A 24,578-nucleotide genomic window follows, 5' to 3' on the forward strand; every position below is an offset into this window, starting at 1 on the left:
AAGTTTAATCACGTGTTGTAGTTTATTGGCAAAATTGATTTTATGGCTTTTCAAAACAAGCTACTGTGTCATGTTGAATGGATTACTTTGAGGGCAGCAACATGCTTTAAGCAACGCAACCAAGACAGATCAAAGTGTACACTATTATTTTAATATATTTTATTCTTTATTTAGTAATTATAAAGGAAAAAACTGTTGTTAGTGTTTATTGAGTACAGAAAAGTTACTGTTTAATTTGATACCACAAAATGAAATGATTTGTTCCCGACTGTGTGAATAGGTTACTTGTCAGTCGTTGAACTATAGAACATCTCATGATGGAAGAGTTGTCCAATCAAAGGTCTGTTTTGCTGCAAGGACAGGGCTCTTCGTTACACAGGGATTCCTCTAACCAGCTAAATACAGTTGACTTTGAAAACTGTTTAGTGCTGGTCACTGTTTGAGGACAGATGGCCTTGGGCGCAAATTGAGTAGTCAGGCTCCAGCACCGTCCAGACAGACCAACACAAAGCTCTGAAATGGGACAGAGTGGAGACTGAACTGGGAAAAGACACAAACAACAAGCAAACTCACATGATAAGAAATGGTGTTGGGGCTGAAAAACATCCGCAATTTGAAAAGAAAGTAGCCTTCACTATTGAAACTAATTAGACTAAATTGCTGAGCTGTCTTTTTAAGACAGCCATAAGCATTTTCCACTGTGTCTGTTAATGTCACTGTGGCTTTCATAGAGCATGTGTTTGGGTTCTTGGTGTTACAAAGGGACAGAACATCAAGTTGACAAATTGACAACACGCTTTAGTGGCTACCAGACAGAACGGATCAACTACCGGGACTGGAGAGGACACAACGTGATGGGAGACTACTGGCTTTTACATCAAGTGTTTTACTACTAAACATCCAATAGGTGGTACTATAATACCACCCATAACAGCATGTTTAATTCAAGTGGTTATTTCTGTACAGTGCAAGAGTGGGGAGACAGCCAGCTGCACTGCTGCTTGGTTGCTGTAGACAAATAATACTTTGTTAATCCAGGAAAATCAGGTGAAAACTTGCAAACTTGAACATATGTATATATACACTGTATACTTGCAAATCCCCTATTAGGTAAAAGGCCCCTATAAGTCCCTTATAATTTCAACTGACATTGTACATGGTCCACATGGACAGGACAGGCCTACTTGTTTCTTTGTAGGCCATATTCATTCTATAACTTGGACCACTCATCATATGGACATATCTATATATAAGGCAGTTTGGACTACAAAATGTCACTGGCGTACTACAACTACAGGCAGCCCCGTGGCTTGTCCGCCAGCATCCCATGATCCCTCGCTGTGTCTATGACCTCGCAGAGCACAGGAAGAAGAAGCGGCGGTCGCTCACGCTGTCTGTTGGTGGTACTGGCTAGCTAACTACTGCTCGTTTGTGGATCATGGCTGCTTCAAAGCCAGTCGAGCCGCAGTCCGGGACTGGACTACCCCGCTGGCAGCTGGCCCTGATAGTCGGGACTCCTATAGTGCTGGGAGTAGGGGCGTTTTACCTCTGGAATCGCAGCAGGACGAAGGAAAGGAAAGGGACCGGGGAGCGGAAAACACCAGAAGGCAGCGCAAGCCCCGTGCAGGGCCAAGACGGCGCAACACGAGCCAGCCGAGAGCAGGAGAATATGGTACCGTTACCTGAAGACTCCTCTGTCCTATGTTAATGTTACTCTCCCATATTAGCATAGTTTGCACTAGTGCAGCGCGTACAGCTTCCCGACCACACGTGCCATTACCGTTAAAGTACAGTCAAGGACACCTAACGTTGCTGTCAGTGACAGCTACCTTCACGAGAGCAAGGCCGAGAGCAGCCGGTTCATCGGTTGTGGATTAGCCAACATTAATTGCTAGCTAGGCTGCCTCGTAGGCTAACGTTAGATAGATAGATATATACTTTATTTATCCCGAGGGAAATTCAAGTAAATCAGGTTATCAGGGTAAGTCAGCTTAGCTAGGTTAACCAGCCGGATATAAGTGTCCAACATTTCACACCTGTAAAGGAAGTATGTTCGACATAAATGCAAAAGTGCGGCTGGTAACCTGTGTGCTGAAATGCAAGTGGGAACAATATGACGGGAGTCTTTTAACTGCTTGTAATGTTTTGGGGAATACTAGCTAACCTTACTTTCTCGAGTGGGGGAAAGTCGAGTGGGGCAGGGATGACCGTAATTTGAATTAGTCTGTTGTAGGCAGAGGCAGTGTTATTAGATAACTTAGTATAACAGGCTGTCGGTCGCTGTCACCTAATTTACTTGTGGTATCACACATGGATAACGAGCAATAACGTTAGTATTAGTTCATTTAACATTACAGTCCTGCACCAAGAATGCACCTTTTTGTAGAGCGACTGCGCTGTCTGCCAAAATGTTTTTTATTTTGAACTAAAGACATAACGTACATTTTACACAGCCTCAATAAAGTGGCAGTGCTTCTCACAGGTATATTGTCAGTGAGAAGTGTCTTTGGGTGTGGCATGTTTGTGTCTAAACGTTTTGAATTCCTCCTGCATTCATTGTGGAAAAAAGACCCTGTTTGCATTGTGTAAACAGGATATAGCAATTTTTAAGGCAAAAAGAGCATGATCTACAGCTGTGGGTCCTGTGAGCCAAACAGACATTTGCAATTGTTCCAAGTTTGTATGTTGTTGCAGTGAGTGGTCATGCCAATGTAATAGTCTTCCTTATCCACCACTGGAAACATTTATCTCAGGAAAGCTAAACTTGGATTTGGAGTTTATGCACATCTGTGACTGTTTATCATTACAGTTATTCTCCTGAAATCTGTTTGTCTGTAGGCATAGTTGTTTTAAGAAATGGCTTCTTAGCAGTAAGATAGTTTGACAGCATTTAATCCTTGGCACATGCGTGCAGTTCACTTGCACAGCCTTTTGCAGTGTAAGGTGATAAGGGATACCTTATTCTGAAGTAAAACAGTCTTTAGGCTCTTCAATTCTTAAACCAGTCAACTGAGTGACATGGGAGACCATTTAATCAATAAATGTTGCCTTTTCTCTCTCTCATTTAGAGCCCTTTGGATCGGGCACAAGCAGCAAAGAACAAGGGTAACAAGTACTTCAAGGCCGGAAAGTATGAGAACGCCATTCAGTGCTACACAGAAGCCATTGCTCTCTGCCCCACAGAGCAAAAGACTGACTTGTCAACATTTTACCAGAACAGAGCTGCAGCCTACGAACAGCAGGTTGGTACCACCCTCTTTTAATCTGTGCCGAGATTGGTAACATGAAAGACCCACCTGGTGTGTAACAATATAAAATATACAAATAACTTTGCCAATGTAAATGTCTGTGTCCCATGCCATTGAATTATTATTACGACCCTCGCTGTAATGATTGATTTGATAATTGGTTCTTGGATGAAATTATACAACATTGTAGCCACAGAGTATCCTTGCATGTGTCTTGTATATGACACAGACACTTTGTCCCTTTTCTAAATGTCCCCAGAGATATTAATGGGGTTTAGGTGCTTGTAGATGGAAAGCCATTTAGGTCAATGCTCTTCATTGAACTTAAAATATGCCGCAAATGGCTTCAGTGGAGCGTCCTCCTTCTCCTCCTTCTTTAGATGGCATGCCTCTGGAGAAAACAGTGGTTACTCCTCTTTGGTGAATGTGAAGCAGATTCTGTGCAAATCACCAACATTTAATCTTTCCACCCATGTGTTTGACTGAAGGGTTACCTGACAGAACCTCACAAGGTCTTCTGCTCACATAAGCTCTCCAACTAAAAGCTTTGAAACTTTGATTAATGCTGGTGGTGTTTTAGCCATTTAGACTTGTTTTGTCATTGAAGAAATGCTTTATGTTCTTCTCCCTTTTAGGCTGCTGTTGGCCAGGTGTGTTTTTAAAGGCATAATGAGTAGGATTTCCCTAAAAAACAATGTATAGACTCATACAAACAAAATCCCTCTCAGTCATAACTTACAACCCACTAGAAGTGTGTGACGGTGTCTGTATCTCGCAGACATTTCTGAGCATTAACCTTTGGGCAGTGCGCAGGGTGTGTGGCCCCCAGCCAATAACAGTGCGCAGAGTGTGAGGTCTGGGGTCTCATTTATAAAACTGTGCGTAGAATCCTCACTTAAAGTAAAGCAAGTTCTCTTTATAAATCACTATCAACTTGAAATGTGGCGCATGTGAGGGAGCTCCAAACGCCCATAGTTGCCTACAAATGGTCAGTGAAACACCCCTCATTAATATTAATACGTACTGACTGCATGAAGAAAAGGATGGCAAATTCTGACAGAAAAGCTACAAAACAAAATTTAACTTAATGTGACACTGACGTTCCTTTTGGTGAAGCTGAAGCTGTTCGGTGGTATTCCACTGGTGTTTAAACATTTATATAGGCTACACAAACAGTCCACTCACTTAACGAGGCTGCTGATGAGTTAAAAGAAATATGACACACATTGCAAGGTTTCTTTAATAAAATAGTGTTATATTTTCCATAATTTGTTTTTACAAGCAGCGCATCACATCCACACGCTGGCGCACAGCGTTTGGCTCGATAAGTCCGTTACATGTGATAACGATACATAAAACTATGCTCTCGTATTTGCTCATCTGACTCATTGAAAACTGCATCAATTTAAATGTAATTTGTCTTCTTGTTCACCTTATTTATGAGAATAAGTTGCACTGCATGCAAGTATTAATTAATATGATTCAACTGTACAAATATTTGAGGCATTCTTTTGCAGTAACTTATCTCTGTGTTTATTATCGTAAATCTGGTTCTTTTTGTGCACGCTGGAAATGATTTTAATCTTTGCCCATATCAAGGAAAATTAATCATACAAGTTTATTTGTTTCTTTTTTTAATTCAGAAAGGCTTTAAGCCTGCAATACTCAGAGGTAATATTTCACTTTATTTTACACAGTAGTAGGCCTATTCATTTCAAACAGTTTCATCCTTCTGCCATGTGAGTCGCCGTTTCTCTTTTCTCCTCTTTATGTGTGTACGTATGGTTCAGAGTTTACTTACAGGACAGCACATTTACCCATCAAATTAGTTTTTTATAGATGACAACCTTTGCTTGGGAAGTGGTGTATGCACATTTCCAGCCTTGTTTTGTAAATACGCACCGTTTATAAATGAGACCCCTGAATTATATAAAAACGTACAATGTTGTCTCCATCTCTTTGCTCTGCTCTCTCTGTGTCATGGATGTATAAAGGCTCCTTCCCACAGGATTGTATGGCTGTTTTTATTTGTGCTTTAGAACGTAGCCGCCTGTGAAAGGATCAGAAGATTTTTTATTTTTTTTTATTTCTCTGATTAACTGCTGTTCTCGCTAAGGCCTCTCCCTCGCTTCCTTCACACTCTAGCTCACTTGACTACCTTGGCTGGCTCTCTCTCTGTTTCTTCTCATTCTGCCTTTTAAAGATTAGTTTTATGTTTTGTCAGACATCATTGACAAATGGATCACTTGGGTCCACTTCAAAACATACAGGCCTGTGTCTCCATTGTACCTGTAAGCCTTCTCTGGGTATTGGGCAGACCCTATGGACCCCTGAATATTCAGATGTAGACATGTTTTGGAAGATAACCAGCCTTTAACTATTATTTCAGATGAAATGGACAGAAGTGGTACAAGACTGCTCTCAGGCCGTGGAACTGAATCCACGCTATGTCAAGGCTCTGTTCAGGAGGGCTAAAGCTCTGGAAAAACTAGACAACAAGAAGGAGTGCCTAGAGGGTGAGATACTCTTTTCGCTTCTAAAAACTGTACAAGTGGAACTTAAAATGTGTGACACTTTTATTTACAGCTGGTTTTGTTCTCTGTGTGTCCTCCAGATGTCACAGCGGTGTGTATTCTTGAGGCTTTCCAGAACCAACAGAGCATGCTGCTAGCAGACAAGGTGCTGAAGCAGCTGGGAAAAGAGAAGGCCAAAGAGAAATACAAGGTATTTATCCACTTTTAGAGAGTTTTGTTTCAATTTAATTTCTCTGAATTGTCAAATTAAACTATCTTTATTTTTGAATCTCTCTTCTGTAGAACCGTGAACCGATGATGCCTTCTCCTCAGTTCATCAAATCCTACTTTAGCTCGTTCACTGATGACATAATCTCGCAGCCTCTGCAGAAGGGGGAGAAGAAAGATGAAGACAAGGACAAGGAGGGCGAGGCAGCGGAGGTCACTGGGAGGTCAGTGGGAGCCCAGTATCAACTTACTTTGTGCACTCAGGTTTTACTAGGAGCGACAGAGGAGCTGCTGGCATTGTTCAGAGGGATCTTTGCCCCTGTGTTGACTTGATTTGTTCATTGTGCAACTTTGTGTTGTAGAATGAATAAATGTACCTTGAACATTGACAGGTTTTAACATTCATGTGGCCTTTGCACTTTCACTTCCTGACAAGCAGGACAGTGGCTGTCAAATGCTGAACTGAAAGTAAGCTTAATGGTAGAAAAAATGTCTGTGTGTCATATACTGTAGAAGAAGAAAAAATTAGGGCTGAACGATTTTGGAAAATCTATTTTCTTACCAATATTGCGATTTAATATGCGAATAATTTTTAAGCTCTTTACCTTCGATATTATTCAAAACTGAGAAGCAGTAAATCAGTGTAAAGTATGACCAACACAGTATTGGATAGATTACACATTCATTGTTCTTTTTTGTGGGTCAGGCCTGTGTTATGATGAAATTAGGTGATGCATGAATTATTATGAGCAATGGTGGAGAAGAATTATCAAATTATAATAATATGAGAAAGATCATTTGAGAGTCAAGTCATGGCATTAAATAACATTATACTGTATAATATCAGGTCGGCCTACCAACAGACGCCTCTTGTGTTTAATAGACAAGCTTAGAAATTCTCCGACAACACCGGAGTTCCCCCGCAGCCTCCGATGATAGAAAGCAGCGCACTGGCTGTAACTCGGGACAGACTGGGCCTCTTTCGGACATGTGAGTTTGGTTTGAAACGCCATTTCACAGATATTTTCTGAGCTGACTGCTGGCTGTGTGTGTGACACAGGCACTGATCAGCACAATACGCTTACTTTACTACACGTGCATTTCACCCACCACCACGTTACCTGCGGTGGTGGTGCTACTTTCATTCCCTGTGTGACACTAAAATGTCTGTAGTGTCAGCTTCTGTCAAGCTTAAGGCCATTGTACAACAACAAGTCAAGGTACAGCGTAACGTGCGAAATTGATGCTTCCTCTGCAGTAGGGATGAAAAGGGATGAAAATTTCATATCACGATTATAGTGACCAAATTTATCACGGTTATCAGTATTATCATGGTATTGTAAAAATGTGCAGAAAAATATTAAAGAGGTGGTATTCTGCTTTTTGGCTTTTCCCCCCTCTTTATTGAGTTATGTATCTTTTTTCTGCATGTAATAGGTGTGCAAAGTGAAAAAGCCCAAAGTCCAGCCCAAAGGGAGTTCCCATCTCCCACAGAAAACTCTGCTCTGAACCGCTTGAAAACAGCTCGTTTGTAGTCCAGCCCTTCACTTCCTTTACTTGTGACATCACAATGAAAACACATCATAAAGCTTGCCAAGCGGCTTACTGGAGTCAGGCACTCCTTCAAACCAAGCTAGTCTGAGCGGAGGCCCTTCGGCCCCACTCACCTTTGTTTGATTTTGCATTAAAACTACAAATACAATTGCCATTTTGTTTGCATAAAAAATAAATTAACAGCAAACACATTTTGTAAACACATGAAAATCATCAGTGTGCATTTAAGATTTTATATTATATAGGTAATACAATGACCCTGTGGACAATTACATGAAAACAAGTCAGGTCTTTAGAAGACAGTGATGGTAACTGCAATGAGCCCAAAAACTGACATAAATACAGAGCAGTCAGTTTCTAGAAATGCAGGAAATGCAGATTAGTGTTGTTAACCATATCCAGATATCGTGGTAATTAAAATGTGTACAGTAATAATCGTCGAGAATTTTACCATGGTTTACCTTTAAACCGGTAATCGTTTCATCCCTACTTTGCAGACTGCTTTACTCGTGGGTATCATGTGACCAGAGTGTAATCGCAGCCTTGGCGATTAGAAAATCTCGTTTTATCACATCGTGATAATATCGCAAATGCAATTAATCGTTCAGCCCTATTAAGCATAGAAAGTTAGTGCAAGAGAAACAGCGGCTCCTCCTTAGATCAACACCTCCTCATCTCCATCATACACCTCCTTTAGCTCTGGCTACCTGAAGGCAAAGCAGTACATGGAGGAGGAGAACTATGACAAAATCATCAGTGAATGCACCAAGGAGGTTGAGTCAGGCGGCCGATACACTGCAGAGGCGCTCCTGCTGCGTGCCACTTTCTACCTGCTGATAGGTAACGCTACTGCTGCTCAACCTGATTTGGACCGGGTGATCAACATGCAAGACGCCAATGTGAAGGTACCAGATGTTTCTTTTATAAAGTCTGTTGTTAGTTGAGAATATCCAGGCAATTTCACTACTGGGATAGTGGATTAGTAAGATTACTGATCCTGAATCAAACCAATATGTGGATGATGCATTGTCCAGCGCAAACACTGAACCAATCTTGACTTCAATGCAAGCCTTTTTCTCACTGTTTATTAGAAAGCTCCAACATGACAGGTTGTCTCTGTACCATCGTCTAATTTTTACAGCTACGAGCCAATGCTTTGATCAAGCGTGGAAGCATGTACATGCAGCAGCAGCAGCCTATGCTCTCTACACAAGATTTCAACATGGCAGCCGAGATTGACACACGCAACCCTGATGTCTATCACCACAGGGGTCAGGTAGGAATGTGGTTGAATTGGTTTCTTCAACATCAGTTTGATGATTGCTTGGCTGTCAGTTGAAGACAATGTTGGACACACATTGTGATGCCTCGTCATAAGTTTGCTCTTGGTTTCCTTTCAGCTGAAAATCCTGTTGGACCAGGTGGACGAGGCAGTGGGAGACTTTGATGAGTGCATCCTCCTCAGACCTGACTCTGCTCTGGCCCAGGCACAGAAATGCTTTGCTCTTGTAAGTAATCAATAAAAGATAATTGGATCTATCTGATAAATAAACTGAATTTTTATTTGAATTGGTCCTGCTGCCCACAGCATTATCAGCTGTTGAGTTTCCTTTGTGTCTTTTTCTTTCAGTACAGACAAGCATATACTGGAAACAACCCGTCACAAGTACAGACAGCCATGGACGGCTTTGAGGACGTTATCAGAAGGTTCCCCAAGTGTGCAGAGGGCTACGCTCTTTATGCTCAGGTACAGAATCAGAAGCCAGATTTTATATTTACACATCAGTGGGTGCTTTAGTACTCATTTGCTATAGGCCTTGTTGATGTGTTCAACACGTTCAACATAACTGGATTTTTCAGGCTTTGACTGATCAGCAGCAGTTTGGAAAAGCAGACGAGATGTATGACAAGTGTATTGAACTGGAACCAGACAATGCTACTACATATGTCCACAAGGGGTAGGCATTTTTTCTCTGTGTAGGCATATTGTTAAATTAACATGTGTAAATTAGTCATCTGGTGTTAAATGTTCAATATATGTCCAGTTTGTTACAGCTTCAGTGGAAACAAGACCTTGACCTGGGGCTAGATCTCATCAGTAAGGCCATTGAAATTGACAACAAATGTGACTTTGCCTATGAAACAATGGGAACCATTGAAGTTCAAAGGTGAGTTTGACAATTTGACTTAATCCACACATTATAGGACTTGCAGGGAAGGTTAAAATCAATAGCATTATTGGACTTCTTGAAGTGCTTGGAATAACCAGAGAACTTTCCTTTCAGGGGCAATCTGGACAAGGCAATAGAAATGTTCAACAAGGCCATTAACCTAGCCAAGTCAGAGATGGAGATGGCCCATTTGTACTCATTATGTGACGCAGCATACGCCCAGACAGAAGTGGCAAGGAAATACGGGCTGAAACCTCCGACACTGTAACTTCTCCGCCAATTGATCGCCAATCTTTTCATTGCTCAACCTAAATGTGTTAAAAGTGCAACTGTCTGACTTAACTTTGATTTATAAAAAGAAAAAAAAGAATGCGTACTGGATGATATGAGAAAGAGGGGGGTGAAAAAAGGAAGAGCCCTGAAATGATATACCAGGTGGACATCACATTAAAAGGGTTTTGTTATCGCGGAAAGAAGGATTTCTATTCACAATCGAGCCGAGTCTGTGATCCAGGCCTCTTGTTGACTCGGTGGTTGCAAGAGTATGAAGTTGGATAGGGGGTCTTATCCAGTGCAGCCCTTTGATTACACTTAATTCAACCAAAACATCATCGTGAAACCTTTTTGTTTCTCAGAATAAAGAGAGAGATTGTGTCATCTAGAGAGAAAAACATACATGGATGGCCATGTATGCCTGTCTGAATTAATAGTAACTATGTACAATGTAAGAGAATTGAAATGTGCGCAGTCTGTTGAACCAATTACTGACTTAAAGGCTTTTGTGACAGTTTTAAATCTACAGAAAATACTGTGAGAGCTTTATGTAGTTCTAATGGACTGTTCACTTGTTAATATATGCTGATCTAAAGTGGTTTTGTCCAGTTACTTTCATATTGTAACATACATTATCGGTTCCGAATGCAAGATTAAAATTGTAGTTACATGTGTAATGTCTGTGTTTGTAATGCTGGAATTGATCCCATGGACTCGGTGCAACAGAGGTTAGTTTAGCATCTGAAGTGTTTTTTTTTTTTATGGGATTGCCTGTTGTTTTTTTATATACTTATTGCAGCATGTTCACTTTATAAATGTAAATGCAATGCTTGTGCTGTCTTGAACACTAGGAAATCCCAACTATAAGAGGCTTTGGGCAAAACACTTTAGATTAGAAAGACTTAACCAACTTTATATCTTTAGTTTTTTGAGAACGTTATTTTTGAATTGCCTCTAGTGTCAGAAGATGTCACAAGGGATTGGATAAGTGGTTTTTCCTAGCTCACTTTATTGAGAGAAACATGATTTATTTTCTATTTTATTGTAAAATTTTTCTTTTTCATGATACATTTGGTCTTATCTTTTGACAGAGTAACACCAAGACTGGTTTAATTTTTTCTCTCCTTTTCAAAATATATTCTCACAACCCAAGCCTTATTGTTTCTAACCTACGTGTAAGCCTGAGAATCTCTTGGTACAGTGTGTGATTTGGTTCTCAAGTAGCATCCATACTTACTTAAAATAAGATAAAATTAGGCGCCACTGCCGAATGTCAAATTTGAGAAAACCAAATTCAAATATTTTGTGTTGTGACATTCATTCATCTAGCAGCAGTAACGGCTACATTTTATTAAATGGGGTAATACCAAGGAACCAAATTATGCATTCCAGCTACAGCTCATCAAAAGTCATCTTTCTTAAACTTACACAGTCAAACAGAGCTAACCCTGGCTGTTTGATAGAAATTACACATTATTCATCCATGATATGTAGTGACCAAAGTGAAAGAGAATGAATCCTAATAAAGTTATAATTCCTGGAATGAATTTCACCTTTGCAAGTTTCTTTTAGTGTGCACAACCTTATGTTCTGCATCTTAATTTGAACACACTGACAATTCTGTCCCCACAGGCTCACATCTTGTTAATGTTGAGCAATCAGACCAGTTTTATACATGCTAACCTGTTCCAGCCTTAGGAAAGCAAATGAACAGCGGCAGTTCAGACTTATATGTAGACATGCTGCCAACAACGAGAGTTCCAACTTACGATTTTTATCCGTATATATTTTGCTTTTTGTGTGTTTTTGAGGCTTTATACATGTACTTGTCTGGTAGATAAAATGAAATCATAAAACTGAACCATCACAGTGTATACACAACATTGAAACAGCTATACAGTTTAGCTTTATATTAGTCTCTCATGTCGTTTTTGACAAGTAAACCTATGTGTAATATAATAAAAGTACTTTTGACATGTTACAGTAGTAAAAGCACAGGTGTGACTAATAAAACAGCCCAATTAACTGTAAAAGATTTCAACAACACCCAGACCACTAAGTCAGCATAAGTTGCTGCTGGCTTCTTTTGGCCTCTGCATCCCAAAACCAAAAGTTAAAAAAGTAAAATATAAACCCCCAAGCACATATTCAGAAGATGAAAGAATGCAGTTTAATCACATTGCCTGTAGGAGACTGTTGGTGTTGATAAGAGTAGAGTGTGATAACAACAATGGTTGGTATGAACAGTCTCTGTCTTAATCCCATCAGCATCTACGGGCTCATTAAAAGATTTTAGCCTTTTTGACCGTAACATCCGTTTATTTCATCATATGTGTTATAACTACAACTTGCAACAAATATCACTCTAATCTTTGATGAATCAATGGCACCGCCGCGCGACACATCGAAAGTGTTGACGGCATTTGACGTGTCTCCGTCAACACAACAATGGCGGACACCGTGGAGGAAGCTCTTCACAGCAGCTGGTGAGACAATTAGTTATCGGACTAACATTATAAGAGATGTTTATTTAACTGTCAAACAATCGTGTCGGCTTCATCTGACAGGATGTGATGTTTAGTAACTAAAGATGAGTTGACATTATTAATCTGTTCTGCTGACGATGGATGCTGGTCTGAAACCAGTTCGTTACCGTTAGTGCTCGGCGGCTAGCCAGCTAATGTCAATTAACGTTAGCCAAGTCGGTTCGGATAAATGAGCAGATCAGTCAGTAAGACGGACACAAATTACTGAAACGCTTTTGAGAAAGATCCATCAATGTATTTATATTTCCATCACTTTCTTTCTCGCATGGGCAAGTTGATAGGCAAAGCTTGTTAGCCAGTATGCTAACAATAGCTAGCTATAGCCGGTGTCTGTCGAGTTGTGCTTCCCTTTAAACAGAAGCTTAATCCTAGACCTAGCTCCAGTTTGTCCCTCTCATGTAATATGACAAACTCAGATATTACCTTATTAACTTTACATGATTAAAGTAATCGTGAAGTTGTCAGTCAAGTGATGTTATTGGACTTGTTAGGACTGGGCTGGGCGATCTGAAGATGAGTAACTATCATCATAAAAAGATTCCCATATCTTTATGTGTCGTGATCTCTGCCTGGAGTGGAGGATCACCTGTTAAATGGTCCAGCTGATGTTAAAAACATTTCACTGGATAATACTGAAAAAAATAAGCGAAATGATCGACTCCCAGTCTTAAAAGTAATTTATTTGCAGTGGGAATTTATATGATGTAATGTGATGTAACTAATTATTACTGATTAAATTCATTTACCACTATCAATACAGTTTTTGTTTATATAATGTAAATCGGGTGTACAAGTGCTTTCGCCAGGGACCAAAGGGATGGCAGAGAGGTGACTCAAATTATTGATGTTAATTCATTCTTTAAGCCACTCATCGTGTCAGCACAGCAAAATAAGTTATTACAGGGAGGGGTGATGATTCATAAACATTCATACATTGGCCGGCAATTTTCTGCAATGACTTAACAACATTGTGTGAACTATTAATACATGTCACATGTAAGAAATCTTATCTTTGTTATATAGTAAACATTAACTTTTATGAGCATTTATACTGGTTAATCTGTTAACTTGTATTTTATTTCCACTGTGTGTGCTTCTTCAGGGACCAGGATCTAGCTGAGGCGCTGGACTCTGGCTCTGACATGGAGATGGAGAGAGGCATCGTCCAGGTCCAGGAGCATTCGGCTCAACACAGGGCCAAGATGTGGAAGGTGAGATTGACAGCTGATGACAGGAGTCAGTCCACACATGCGAAAATTAACTGCCTATTAAAAAAAGCAGTTTTGATTTATAACCTGTTAATGAGGTTTAAAACATTTCATTTTAAAAGTTAATTATTAGCAATGTACAAGATATTGTTTATGTGCCTGAGGTCATTAATGATTCTATTATTAGAGTACACATTCGACAAAGGCAGGAATTACTCTCATCAGACACAAGTCAACAGACTGGAAAGACAGGCTATCACTTCTTTATGACACACCAACAGTTATAGGTTCAGTTCTGTTTAAAGCCACATACCTACAACATATTTTTAATTATGTGGATCAGCTTTTTCCCTTTAGACTATGCAACATAGGATTCATGGAGCAGTCATGCTCGATAGATTTGTTAAATTGTATGAGATAAATAGACACAGGGATCCATTTTAAAGGAAAATACTAGGCAGCAAAAACAATTCTTAGATGGTCTTTATCATCCTGTAATATCACAAGTTAATGATGTGGAGCCATACAGCTACATCTCTGTAGATTAGTTGTTTTATTAGTGGAGCTGCAGTTGAGTCATTGATTGCAGATCAGTCTCTGTCTTTGTCATGTGTTTATCAATCAGTAGTTGCATGTTTAACAGTGATTCCCCGTTTTGTGATGGCAGATTGCTCTAAATGTCTCCGGAAAAGGAGACAGCCTTTCTCCCTGGGACGGCGTCCTCGATTTACCAGAACAGACCCTCATTCACAACCGCAGTGAACAGCTGATCGGTGAGTAAATTTAATGACACAATCCTGGGTTTTGGAATAACTGAATTAAAAGAGGCAGAATAGTAATAATAATACAATAATTATTGAGCCAAGATTTTCAGGTTGTTGGATTATCAAAAGAGGATTAGTCAGGCTGAAGACTACTGAAGTTTGGAAATGAAAATAATCTGTGGGGGTAGAGTTAGAGAGAAGTGAGCTTACCAGAATTCTGTAGCCCACTACTCACTTCTGCTTGAGGCCAGGGGCTATATTAGTCGCTACTAGCAAAACGCACCTCAATCTCCCACCAACTGTCAGCGATTACGTTGCATTGTGGATAATGTAGGCACCAGATTTTGACAAGGAAGAAGAATGAGTGGAATAAAAATCTCCCTGACCCATCATGCAACAATTTTTTAACCTTTTTTTGTTTTTTTTGTAACCGTCGTAGGAGAGCAACATTAAATTGGTGGAGTACTCTTAATGCTACATGTAATTAATATTCCATCCACCCTTCAAACTAGTAGGCTGTCTGAACAGAAAACATGAAAGGAACACCATCAAACAGCAACACGAAGTATCCTTAACTTAGATACCAAAAAACACCCTCAGATAGACTTTCCAGCACCTTTTGGCGAGTTTGTGTGCGTCTTAAGTTGAGGCAGTAGACCGGACACGCACAACCTGGAAGCAGCAGGGGAGAAAAAAAACGGTTTATGTTAATTTTTGGCCTCACTCACAGCGTCTGCCAGCATCTAAAGTCGATTTCAGAGGAACAAATGACGTTTGTTAGTCTGCACTTCTGACAGGCTGACTACAAGCTCTGCTAGAGCTCCAAAATTGAAAGCCTCTTGTGAGAGTGATTCCCAGAAAAGCTAGGCATACAGAAAAAGTGCTCTTTTCATGTATTATTTAATAATAGCCTATCAGGATTGTCATAGTGATCAGGTTTCTTTGTCCTTCCTTTTGTACCTTCTACATTTCTTTGCTTCTTGTTTTTGAACACCAAATATAGATGGCTGCATTTGTACAGAATGTTTCTAGAAAAAGGGCTACTGACACTTCCTGCTTTGGTTCCCATGTTTAGACCAGCTCGGAGTGTCCGAGGAAGAGAGGCGAGACATGGTGTCTGATGTTGAGTCGGTCATCACTTTTTACTGTAAGTCCCGCAACATTTCCTTCACTCCGGAGCTGAGCTGGCCGCACCTGCTCAAACCACTACTGGGGCTTCAGCTTCCCCGCAGCGACCTCTACAACTGCTTCTACGCTATCATGAACAAATACATCCCCAGGTTAGCTGTCGGAGCACTGTTCTCATCAGCCTTCACGCACCTCTCACGAAAATAGGACAGGAAATGGAGACTTGAAATGTAAAGGGTGTCAAATTATGTCTATTTCAGAGACTGTGTGCCAAACGGCCGACCCTTCCACCTGTACAGACTACTGCTGCAGTACCATGAGCCAGAGCTCTGCTCCTTCTTGGACACCAAAAAGATCACACCTGACTCCTATGCCATCAACTGGGTATATGTTTCTTTCTTCACAGTCTCAGCTGACATGTTATTGCCCAACAGGTAATAGATATGTGGCCACGTCTGAACCACTGTATGTGTCTGTGTTTATGTTTCCTCCATAGCTGGGCAGTCTGTTTTCCAGCCACTGCCTTCCTGAAGTTACCCAGGCCTTGTGGGACTTCTACCTCCAGCAGGCTGACCCCTTCCTCATCTTCTTCCTCCTGCTCATCATCCTCGTCAATGCCAAGTAGGCAGCCGCTGGTTACAGAGAAACGTGACCACACCAAGGAAACTGCAACGTATATTTGACTTGTCTTTGTTTGATTAACCCTTAGAGAGGCCATCCTGACACAAGAGGGAGACAGCAAAGAGGACATCATCAGTAAGTTTGACTTGCTGGCATTTTATTTGTGGGTTTGTTCGAGATGTTAAAAAGGCTTTCTTTGTCACAGAAATGCTGGAAGCGTCTCCTTCTCACCTGGATTCCGAGGACATTGAAGATTTGTTTTCTCTGGCCCAGTATTACCAGAGCAAGACCCCTCTGTCACTCAGAAAGGTAAGAAAGGCGCCATGTACGAATAAACAGTCTGGGGCTTTGAAACGCACAGCGTGTTGCCGAGCAGACCTAAAAATGTGACAGCTGCTCATTGTTTCACGGCATTCTTGTGTTTTCTCTTTCTGCCCTGCTAGATGAACCAGAATCTGTTTGGTAGCAGCCTGGTGGCTCTGAAAGAAGAGGACACTGACCTGAGTCAAGCACTGTGTCTCCCTGTGTCTGTCCCTGAGATCCTGCAGGCCAACCAGCTGCAGCAGGTTAGTAACGCCCAATTATCTTTTAGCTGAATTCAACGAAAGAAGAAATAATTAATCTTTTGCTAGTAGAAATAAAGAGAGGAGAATGTGTAACGTGATAACAACAAATTTTACTTTCAGGATGGGGTACGGTTCTTTGTGGTGGACTGTCGGCCTGCAGAGCAGTACAACTCTGGGCACCTGTCCACGGCCTTCCACCTGGACTCTGACCTGGTGAGAGCAGACAATAGTGATTCTGTGTTTAAAAAAATGGAGTATATGAATGTATATGAAGCAGAAAACATGTTTTCCTTTCTTCTCACAGATGCTCCAGAACCCCTCTGAGTTTGCGCTCTCTGTGAAGTCCCTCTTGGAGGCTCAGAAGCAGTCTTTGGAGTCCGGCTCAATCGCCAGCGGAGAGCACCTGTGCTTCATGGGCAGTGGGAGGGAAGAGGAGGATATGTATATGAACATGGTGTTGGCCCATTTTCTGCAGGTGAGGGACATGAAAAGAGAGAGGGCAAGGTGGAAAGAAAATAATGAATTGCTCTAGAGTCATTTGCTTCATGTCAGGGAACTCTGATTGTTACATGATCTGGATTTCCCCATGTATTTTGTTGCTTTGCTAATTAAAGTTTTTTCTGTTACAGAAAAACAAAGAATATGTCAGCATTGCCAAAGGAGGTTTCATGGGTAAGTAGGGGGAAAGTGAGAACACTGAGGAAGATGCCTAAACTATACTCTGATAAAACTCTGTACACACACAGACAGAAATATGCACATGTGTTGTGTTCTTCAGAATGATGAATCTATCCCTGGTTCTGTTCTGGTACGTTTCTAACATGTTGGAACTAAGTGTGTGTGCACAAGCCTAATTTCCACTCTCACAGTTGGCCATAAATGGAACATAGATCCCGCCTTTTATCACCTGTGTGTATATATACACACCTCGGCCTTGTCCACCGCTCATTAGCCCTGATAATGCCATTTTACCCATAGTGCCTCATCGGTTCTCAAACAATGTCCGAGCAGCTGTCCCTTATGGCTGGGGCTTTTTACAGCACCCATATCATTAATTCATTACTGTTTTTCTAAATCATCAACTGATATGTGTATGACGTCATCCTTTATTGAATATCATTTACTGCACTTATATAGAAACAAACTTTAGAAAGTGCCTCACATGAAAGGATAAAGTGAAAAGAACATCAGTTAGGTCAAATAAATAAATGGAAGACATTGATAACAATTGTTCAACCAGTGTGCATTTTATTGACATTTTACTAATTTCTGTGTGGAATACAAAAAACAATCCCACAATCTGTGGAATTGCCAACCTAAACAACTTGTTTTACTAGGATTACATCTCACGTTGTGTTCTAGAAAACATGTCTATGAAGATTCTCAGTCATCCAGGTCATAGTTATCCAACGAAGGTTAAAATGAAGGGCAACTGGACTTGGTTGAAGCTACTGGAAGACGTTTCGTCCCTTATCCAAAGGACTTCTTCAGTTCTGACTGACTGGCAGGGAAACTCAGCTATTTAACCTCAGTGGGGTCGTTGGCCCGGGTCATCGATACCGCTGGTTCGTTAGTGTTCCTTGTTGCTGTGACGACAATCGTTACAGTCGTTGAGACTACCTGTGGCCAAGACTGAACGACCATCGTTGGTATCTTCACCTGAGGCCAATAGGTTACGTTTGTTGAGTTTCCTGGGAAGTGATGAAAGGACAGCATTGTAAGTGGGGGATAAGTGGTTGCGTAGACCCCCTCCTCTGTTCAATGAACCACGACACAAACGCATGGCTCAACACAGAAGGGCCAACTCCTCAGGTCAAGACTCTGCAGTCTACTTACATCTGAAGGACAGAGGACACTCGTTTGAGGACCACCAGGTGCACATTTTAGACAGAGAAGATGGATGGTTTGAAAGAGGTGTCAAGGAAGCATCTACACCAGGGTCGAGAAGCCGTCATTGAACAGGGGAGGGGGTCTACGCCACCACTTATCCCCCACTTACAATGCTGTCCTTTCATCACTTCCCAGGAAACTCAACAAACGTAACCTATTGGCCTCAGGTGAAGATACCAACGATGGTCGTTCAGTCTTGGCCACAGGTAGTCTTAACGACTGTAACGACTGTCGTCACAGTAACAAGGAACACTAACGAACCAGCGGTATCGATGACCCGAGATAACGACCCCACTGAGGTTAAATAGCTGAGTTTCCCTGCCAGTCAGTCAGAACTGAAGAAGTCCTTTGGATAAGGGACGAAACGTCTTCCAGTAGCTTCAACCAAGTCCAGTTGCCCTTCATTTTAACCTTCGTTGGATTCTAGAAAACATGTTCACCCCTTTAGCTGCACACATTCTGGCATGTGCGCATGGTTATTGCACAGACCTATCATTTGTGTATCTGGCCCCGTTTGGATATTTGTGAGAAGTGAAAATTGACTGAGATTTGTGTGATTTCAGCCCTCCAAAAGCATCTGGTAGACATGAATATTGAGGGTCTTGACTCGTCATACGTCCACTGGATCGTCAGCACGTCAGGATCTCACAGCAGCCTCAGCTCTGCAGATGTAAGTGGCCAGAAATATATGGGAACACACTAATGACTTTAAGAAAAACACAGAGGCATAATGCTGCCAGTTTGACTGTAGCTCCTTGATGGACACATTTTGAATACATTTTTACTTCTTTAAACAGATTATCTGCTTTTTTTTACCCCCCCAATGCAGGGAGAGTCCCTAAGTAGCCCTGGAGACAGCAAAGGCGTCAAGTCTTTGGTCAACAAAATGACGTTTGCTCTCAAGTCCAAGTCAGTAAACGTAAAGGAGAAGATGATCAGCTTCATTGAGAATACCTCCACCCCTGTAGAAAGGTGAGGTCCTAGTTCCTCCTCCAAATCCCTTACTAAGAAACCTTGAAACCCACGCTGCAACACACTCTTACCCCTTTTTACTAATTGTTAGGGGTGAAAATCTTAAGTTAGTTTTGGTATGATATCAGTTTGTGAGTTTAATATTTGCCAAGATTTCAAATGTATGATTCATCTCACAGATAAGCACAAAACAATCAGATGACTTTTTTCCAGAAAATAAACAAAATTCAAAATCAATTCCATCAAAATTGTGCTAATGCTATTTTGTTTACATAGTTACACCTGACTGAACAGCGACTGGACTATCAAACCAGAGAACTGTGATCATCTGATGACTGTTACATTTATTTTTTGTTTTTGTTGTATTTAAATATAAGTTCACCATACTTTGTGCCTTATCCCATGCTAGAATGTCTTTCACTCTGCCCTGGCCAGAGAAGGTGACTCCAGATCGGTAAGACCCCCCCCAGCCATCGAGCTGTTTGTCACCAGCATGCCCACTGGCTGTAGACCCGCACCAATCAGTCCGCGGGATTGTAGGAGACTTGGCCTCGTGTGTCACATTAACGCATGCTTAGTGTCAGCATCTCCGCCCACGCCGCTCACTCATGGAACGACACTACAAGTTCCCCCTGCAGTTTGAGCAGGCCGTGTAGGAGATGTTTAGGATCTGTCTTCACGCTTTCACTAACAACATTCAGCGTTGCTGTTTAGCTCACTCGACTTAAAGCTGCTGTGGCCTCTCAGGAAGCATCGAGTCATCTTTTTCCATCAGCAACTCACTGAGGCCGTCACATCTTTCTAGTCTGTATATCTCAGGGAGAACCTCAGCTTCACTGCTGTTTGCTTGGAGAACAGTCTGTCTTTCCATTTCATTGTTGTTCTTTTTAGATGATAGCCAGGGCTATGCAGAAACATTAATCCACGATAAAAGATCAAAACAACACTTAATTTGTTGCCTATAGCCCTCAATATCATACATGACTAATCTGTAGCTCTTCTGGACTGTAAATGTCTCATTTAACCCCTTTCTTTATATTTAACAGCATAACCTGGCAGTAGTGGGCTACGCATTTTTTTTCTGCAGCCTGGAGGTCTTCATGCCATTTCTATTTGTGTGCAGCCTTGCTGTTATGTGACTTTAAACACAGGCATTAATGGTCTTCACTTTCTTCACTCGGTGCTTGATGTTGCCCTGTTGCTTTTCATCTTTAGGCATGTGAGCAGCAGCGACCGCGTTGGCAAACCTTACCGCGGGGTGAAGCCCGTTTTCAGTATTGGTGATGAAGAGGAGTACGACACAGGTAAACTCCCACTGGATGTATCTACAGTGACATGTGGTTAAAGCAAAATAGTTACCTGCATCTAATGCCACCACCCCCCTCCCCACCCCAGATGAGATCGACAGCTCGTCCATGTCAGACGACGACAGGAAGGAGATTGTCAACATTCAGACCTGGACAAACAAACCAGATGTAAAGCATCACATTCCATGTAATGAGGTGAAAGAAACGGGCCACATGTTCCCCAGGTGAGTTGTTGCCTGAATGAATTTGGTAATGTTTCTAATATTCCTCATGACACCCATCTTCCCGAGCTGATATGGGTGTGGTTTGATTGGATACTTAGTAAGGGGAAGTTGCATTTAAACATGACTAATCCCCACTTCCTTAAACATGAATGAACAAGAGGCTTTGCAATAAATCCGGAATCCATGAATCGCAACACTGACTGTGTTATTCTGTTGGTTTTGCAGCCACTTGTTGATCACAGCGACTCACATGTACTGCCTGCGGGAGATCGCTGCAAGGAAAGGCTTTGCCTACATCCAGTCCAGACAAGCACTGAACTCTGTGGTGAAGATCACATCCAAAAAGAAGCACCCAGAACTGATTACATTCAAGTTTGGCAGCAACAACTCAGCTGGAGTGGAGATAACGGCAGTTGAGAGGTGCTCGTCTGTAGGATTACATCTCAAATTTAAAATCCTAAAAAACGTATTTGGGTATAATTATAAGGCAAATTGCAGACTGAAATGTATAATGTTTGAATATGTTTAGATGAGAACGTAGATCAATTCCTATTTCATGTCTATATGCTAAATAGGAAGCTAGAGCCGGCAGGCGACTAGCGTAGCTCACATAAAGATCAGAAGGAGGGGGGAAATGGCTAGTCTGGCTCCCTCCAAAGTTGGAAAATATGCCTACCAGCACATCCTAAGCTCCCTAATTAACACAACTTATTACATTTGTTTAACTGTACACAAACTGAAATATAAAAACAACACAATTTGTAGGTTAATTGGGAGCCACATGCTGTAATAATGACTTGGTGAGCAACAGTCAGTTGTATTCCTGTCTTTGTGCTAAGCTAATGGTCTGCTGGCTAGCTAGCAAAATGTCAATATTCCTTGAACATACTGATGTTTGTTTAAATTAAATGTAGTACACATTTACCCTGGGAGATAAAGTGCACTAGGCTTAATTAGACCTTCAGTAACTGTCTTAGGATATAACAACTCATGTTTATGAAACTCTTTACTGAAGCTCGACAGAGAATATTTTCTTTTGTTGTTTGTTGGCAGTTATTTGTTAAAATTCACTATGGTTTTCTGAAAACTAACTTTTTCTTTCCCACCCTCCCCCACTCAGATATTTGATACCCAACGCAGGCGACGCCACCAAGGTCATTAAGCAGCAGATCATGAAAGTCCTAGACGCTCTGGAGAGTTCGTAAAGGGAGATGACGGGGTCGTGATGGCCAGCAGCGACACAAACTGTAAGAAGAGTCTCTGTCTGCCGAGAGTGAAACTCTCTCCCGCTCTCCCCTCGGCTGTCCTCTCCCTCCTGGACAGATCCAGTGCAGTGTTGACTGTGAAGCCCTGTGTGTCTGTGTTTGGGACGTGGGGACACACTGCTGACTGCAGGCCTGTGGGACAGGCTGGGTGGGTTGAAATACTTAGGTGCTCCGCAGTCATCCAACCGTTCTCTTACACTAAGTTCAACAATATTGGTTATACTGTACATTTTTCTTTGTTATTGACAAAACATGGGATCTTACTGCAGTGCAATTCCACTTTGGCAACGTTTCTCTGGCCTTAACGTAGCGTACTAAGCGACCTGTTCAATCAAGACTTTTTCCTTTTGACTCGAGCGTCTCAATTCCGACCCGTTTGTTTTGTAGTGAACAGTAGTGCAGCTCAGTCATGTCTCTGAATTTACTTTTCAGATGTGTTGAGGGTAGATTTATTGATCATAGTTCTGGTCAGGAATTGAGTGAAGCGTGAGGCGACCAGCTCAAACATTAAGATGCACAAATCCCCCCCCCCCCCCCCCAAAAAAAAGCAGTGCTGACACGTGAGGCAGATTTCCCACCGCAACAACTGTTTTTGATAACTCTTATTTTCCAACAGGCAGCCTTAAATAGAAATTATTTGAGGATGTTTATAAATAACTGAAGTGTGTATATTGTGTAAACTGCTCTATATCAGACAGACCTTTGCAATGTCCTTTTGAAAGCAAGTCCTGATTAGTTAGAATATGCAGTGAAAGTAAAACTGGCTTCTAAACCAGCTCACACGGTTTGAAGCTCCCCTTTCTTTCTTGAGCTATACATATCATAATGAATTAACCTCATCTCATAGCAGTGTGATGTAGCTCTCAGAAAGCATGGTTTGCAGCCCCTCTGGACTACATTAGTATTACAACAGGAGGTTCGCTGATTGCAGTTGTTAAGAGCCTGAACGCCTCAGTATTTTCCATCCCATTTAGATTCAGTATGGGAATGATTTCCCCCTAGTTCACCTTATTTAAAAATGTCCAGGTGAAATAAGTTGCTGATTATGTTAGCATCTAGCAGGCTATTATTGCAGTTGAAGCATCACCATGCTAACTTCTACCTATTTAGAAAGGAAAAGATCACTGTAACATGGACTGTGCTTTGCACTTTTAAGCACTGCTTTGAGAGGAACGAAATGATTGTAAAAAAAAAAAAGGAAAAGTCATTATATATCCATTTTCAAATCTGTCTTCTCCAGTGTATTAGTCAAAACTAAGCGGCTTTAGTTTGCTTGCCACTGTTGCCTTCGGCCTCATGCCTGTGATGTGTGATATTGGCACCAGCAGTGGCAACATATCACAGTATACATTGCTGCTTCTCATCTAATCTTAAACTGTGTTGCTTTCTTATTCATTTGCGTTGGAAGTCTAGCTGTGTAGGCAGCCTGGGTTTGAAGTGTCCAAAACTCTGAAGTGATGCAGCACCTTCCTGATAGCTCCAGTTGAAACGTCTGTCCAGAGAGGGTTTATCCCTTTTATCCATTATAATAATGAAATGATAAATTAAATGAGGGGAGAGCTCAAGGCATATTTAAAATATGAAAACCAAAACTTGAACTAAAGACTCATAAATCTGGTCTTTCTTCAATCTTGTCGTTCATAGCATTCCTGTGTGTAACCCATGCATTGTGTTGTAATTTAGTGATATTTTTCAGTATTGACTGGAACATCCTTGAGTCTTTACATTACTCTGTAACATCACTAGCAAAGGATGTCACCACTAGTTGAAATGCAACATGTCTCAAGTGTAATTTGCACCTTACTGTACCGCTATTATTTTCTAAGCTTTTCTGTTTTTAATAAATGGAGATTATTCGACTGCATCTGTGGAAGTCATTTATATATCATGTGACTTATGGACGCTTTATAAAGTGGTTTGTGATGTTTGTAAAAAGCTACAACAGAGACCTTTTACGGAGTGAGCATATTTTTCCTCTTTGTTGGAAAGTTGCTGTTTGAACAACAGCACAAAAACAAAGAAAACTGTTTACATTGGTGTCTTATTTCTGACTACTGTAGACTGGATTGTGGAACAGGATTATCGTGTTCTGTTTTACCT

At 41.2% G+C, this 24,578-nt stretch overlaps 2 protein-coding genes across 3 annotated transcripts; both read left to right on the forward strand.

The window, feature by feature from the left end:
- The first annotated feature begins 1,362 nt into the window (after positions 1-1,362).
- Positions 1,363-11,534, forward strand: tomm70a (translocase of outer mitochondrial membrane 70 homolog A (S. cerevisiae)). Its single transcript, XM_038716613.1, has 12 exons — positions 1,363-1,672; positions 3,069-3,242; positions 5,638-5,764; positions 5,863-5,972; positions 6,065-6,213; positions 8,241-8,448; positions 8,685-8,819; positions 8,944-9,051; positions 9,174-9,290; positions 9,404-9,501; positions 9,589-9,711; positions 9,829-11,534. Exons 1-12 carry the CDS (start codon positions 1,439-1,441, stop codon positions 9,980-9,982), a joined length of 1,737 nt encoding a protein of 578 aa, XP_038572541.1. The 5' UTR covers positions 1,363-1,438; the 3' UTR covers positions 9,983-11,534.
- A 789-nt stretch (positions 11,535-12,323) lies between these two features.
- tbc1d23 (TBC1 domain family, member 23) lies at positions 12,324-24,342 on the forward strand. Of its 2 annotated transcripts, XM_038716610.1 has the most exons (19): positions 12,324-12,473; positions 13,636-13,744; positions 14,409-14,514; positions 15,581-15,785; positions 15,894-16,017; positions 16,130-16,254; positions 16,343-16,389; positions 16,460-16,563; positions 16,698-16,820; positions 16,941-17,033; positions 17,125-17,295; positions 17,450-17,492; positions 19,274-19,380; positions 19,540-19,682; positions 20,092-20,136; positions 20,898-20,986; positions 21,078-21,213; positions 21,439-21,633; positions 22,334-24,342. In XM_038716610.1, the coding sequence occupies exons 1-19, from the start codon at positions 12,436-12,438 to the stop codon at positions 22,416-22,418; spliced, it is 2,088 nt and encodes a 695-aa protein (XP_038572538.1). In that variant the 5' UTR covers positions 12,324-12,435; the 3' UTR covers positions 22,419-24,342. The 2 variants fall into 2 exon arrangements, with proteins under 2 accessions (XP_038572538.1, XP_038572539.1); XM_038716611.1 differs by lacking the exon at positions 20,092-20,136 and having other exon boundaries at positions 12,325-12,473.
- The last annotated feature ends 236 nt before the right edge of the window (positions 24,343-24,578 follow it).

This window comes from Micropterus salmoides, unplaced genomic scaffold (assembly GCF_014851395.1).
Source record: "Micropterus salmoides isolate LMB-PRFRI ecotype aquatic unplaced genomic scaffold, ASM1485139v1 Ms_hic_scaffold_13, whole genome shotgun sequence".
Taxonomy (NCBI): domain Eukaryota; kingdom Metazoa; phylum Chordata; class Actinopteri; order Centrarchiformes; family Centrarchidae; genus Micropterus; species Micropterus salmoides.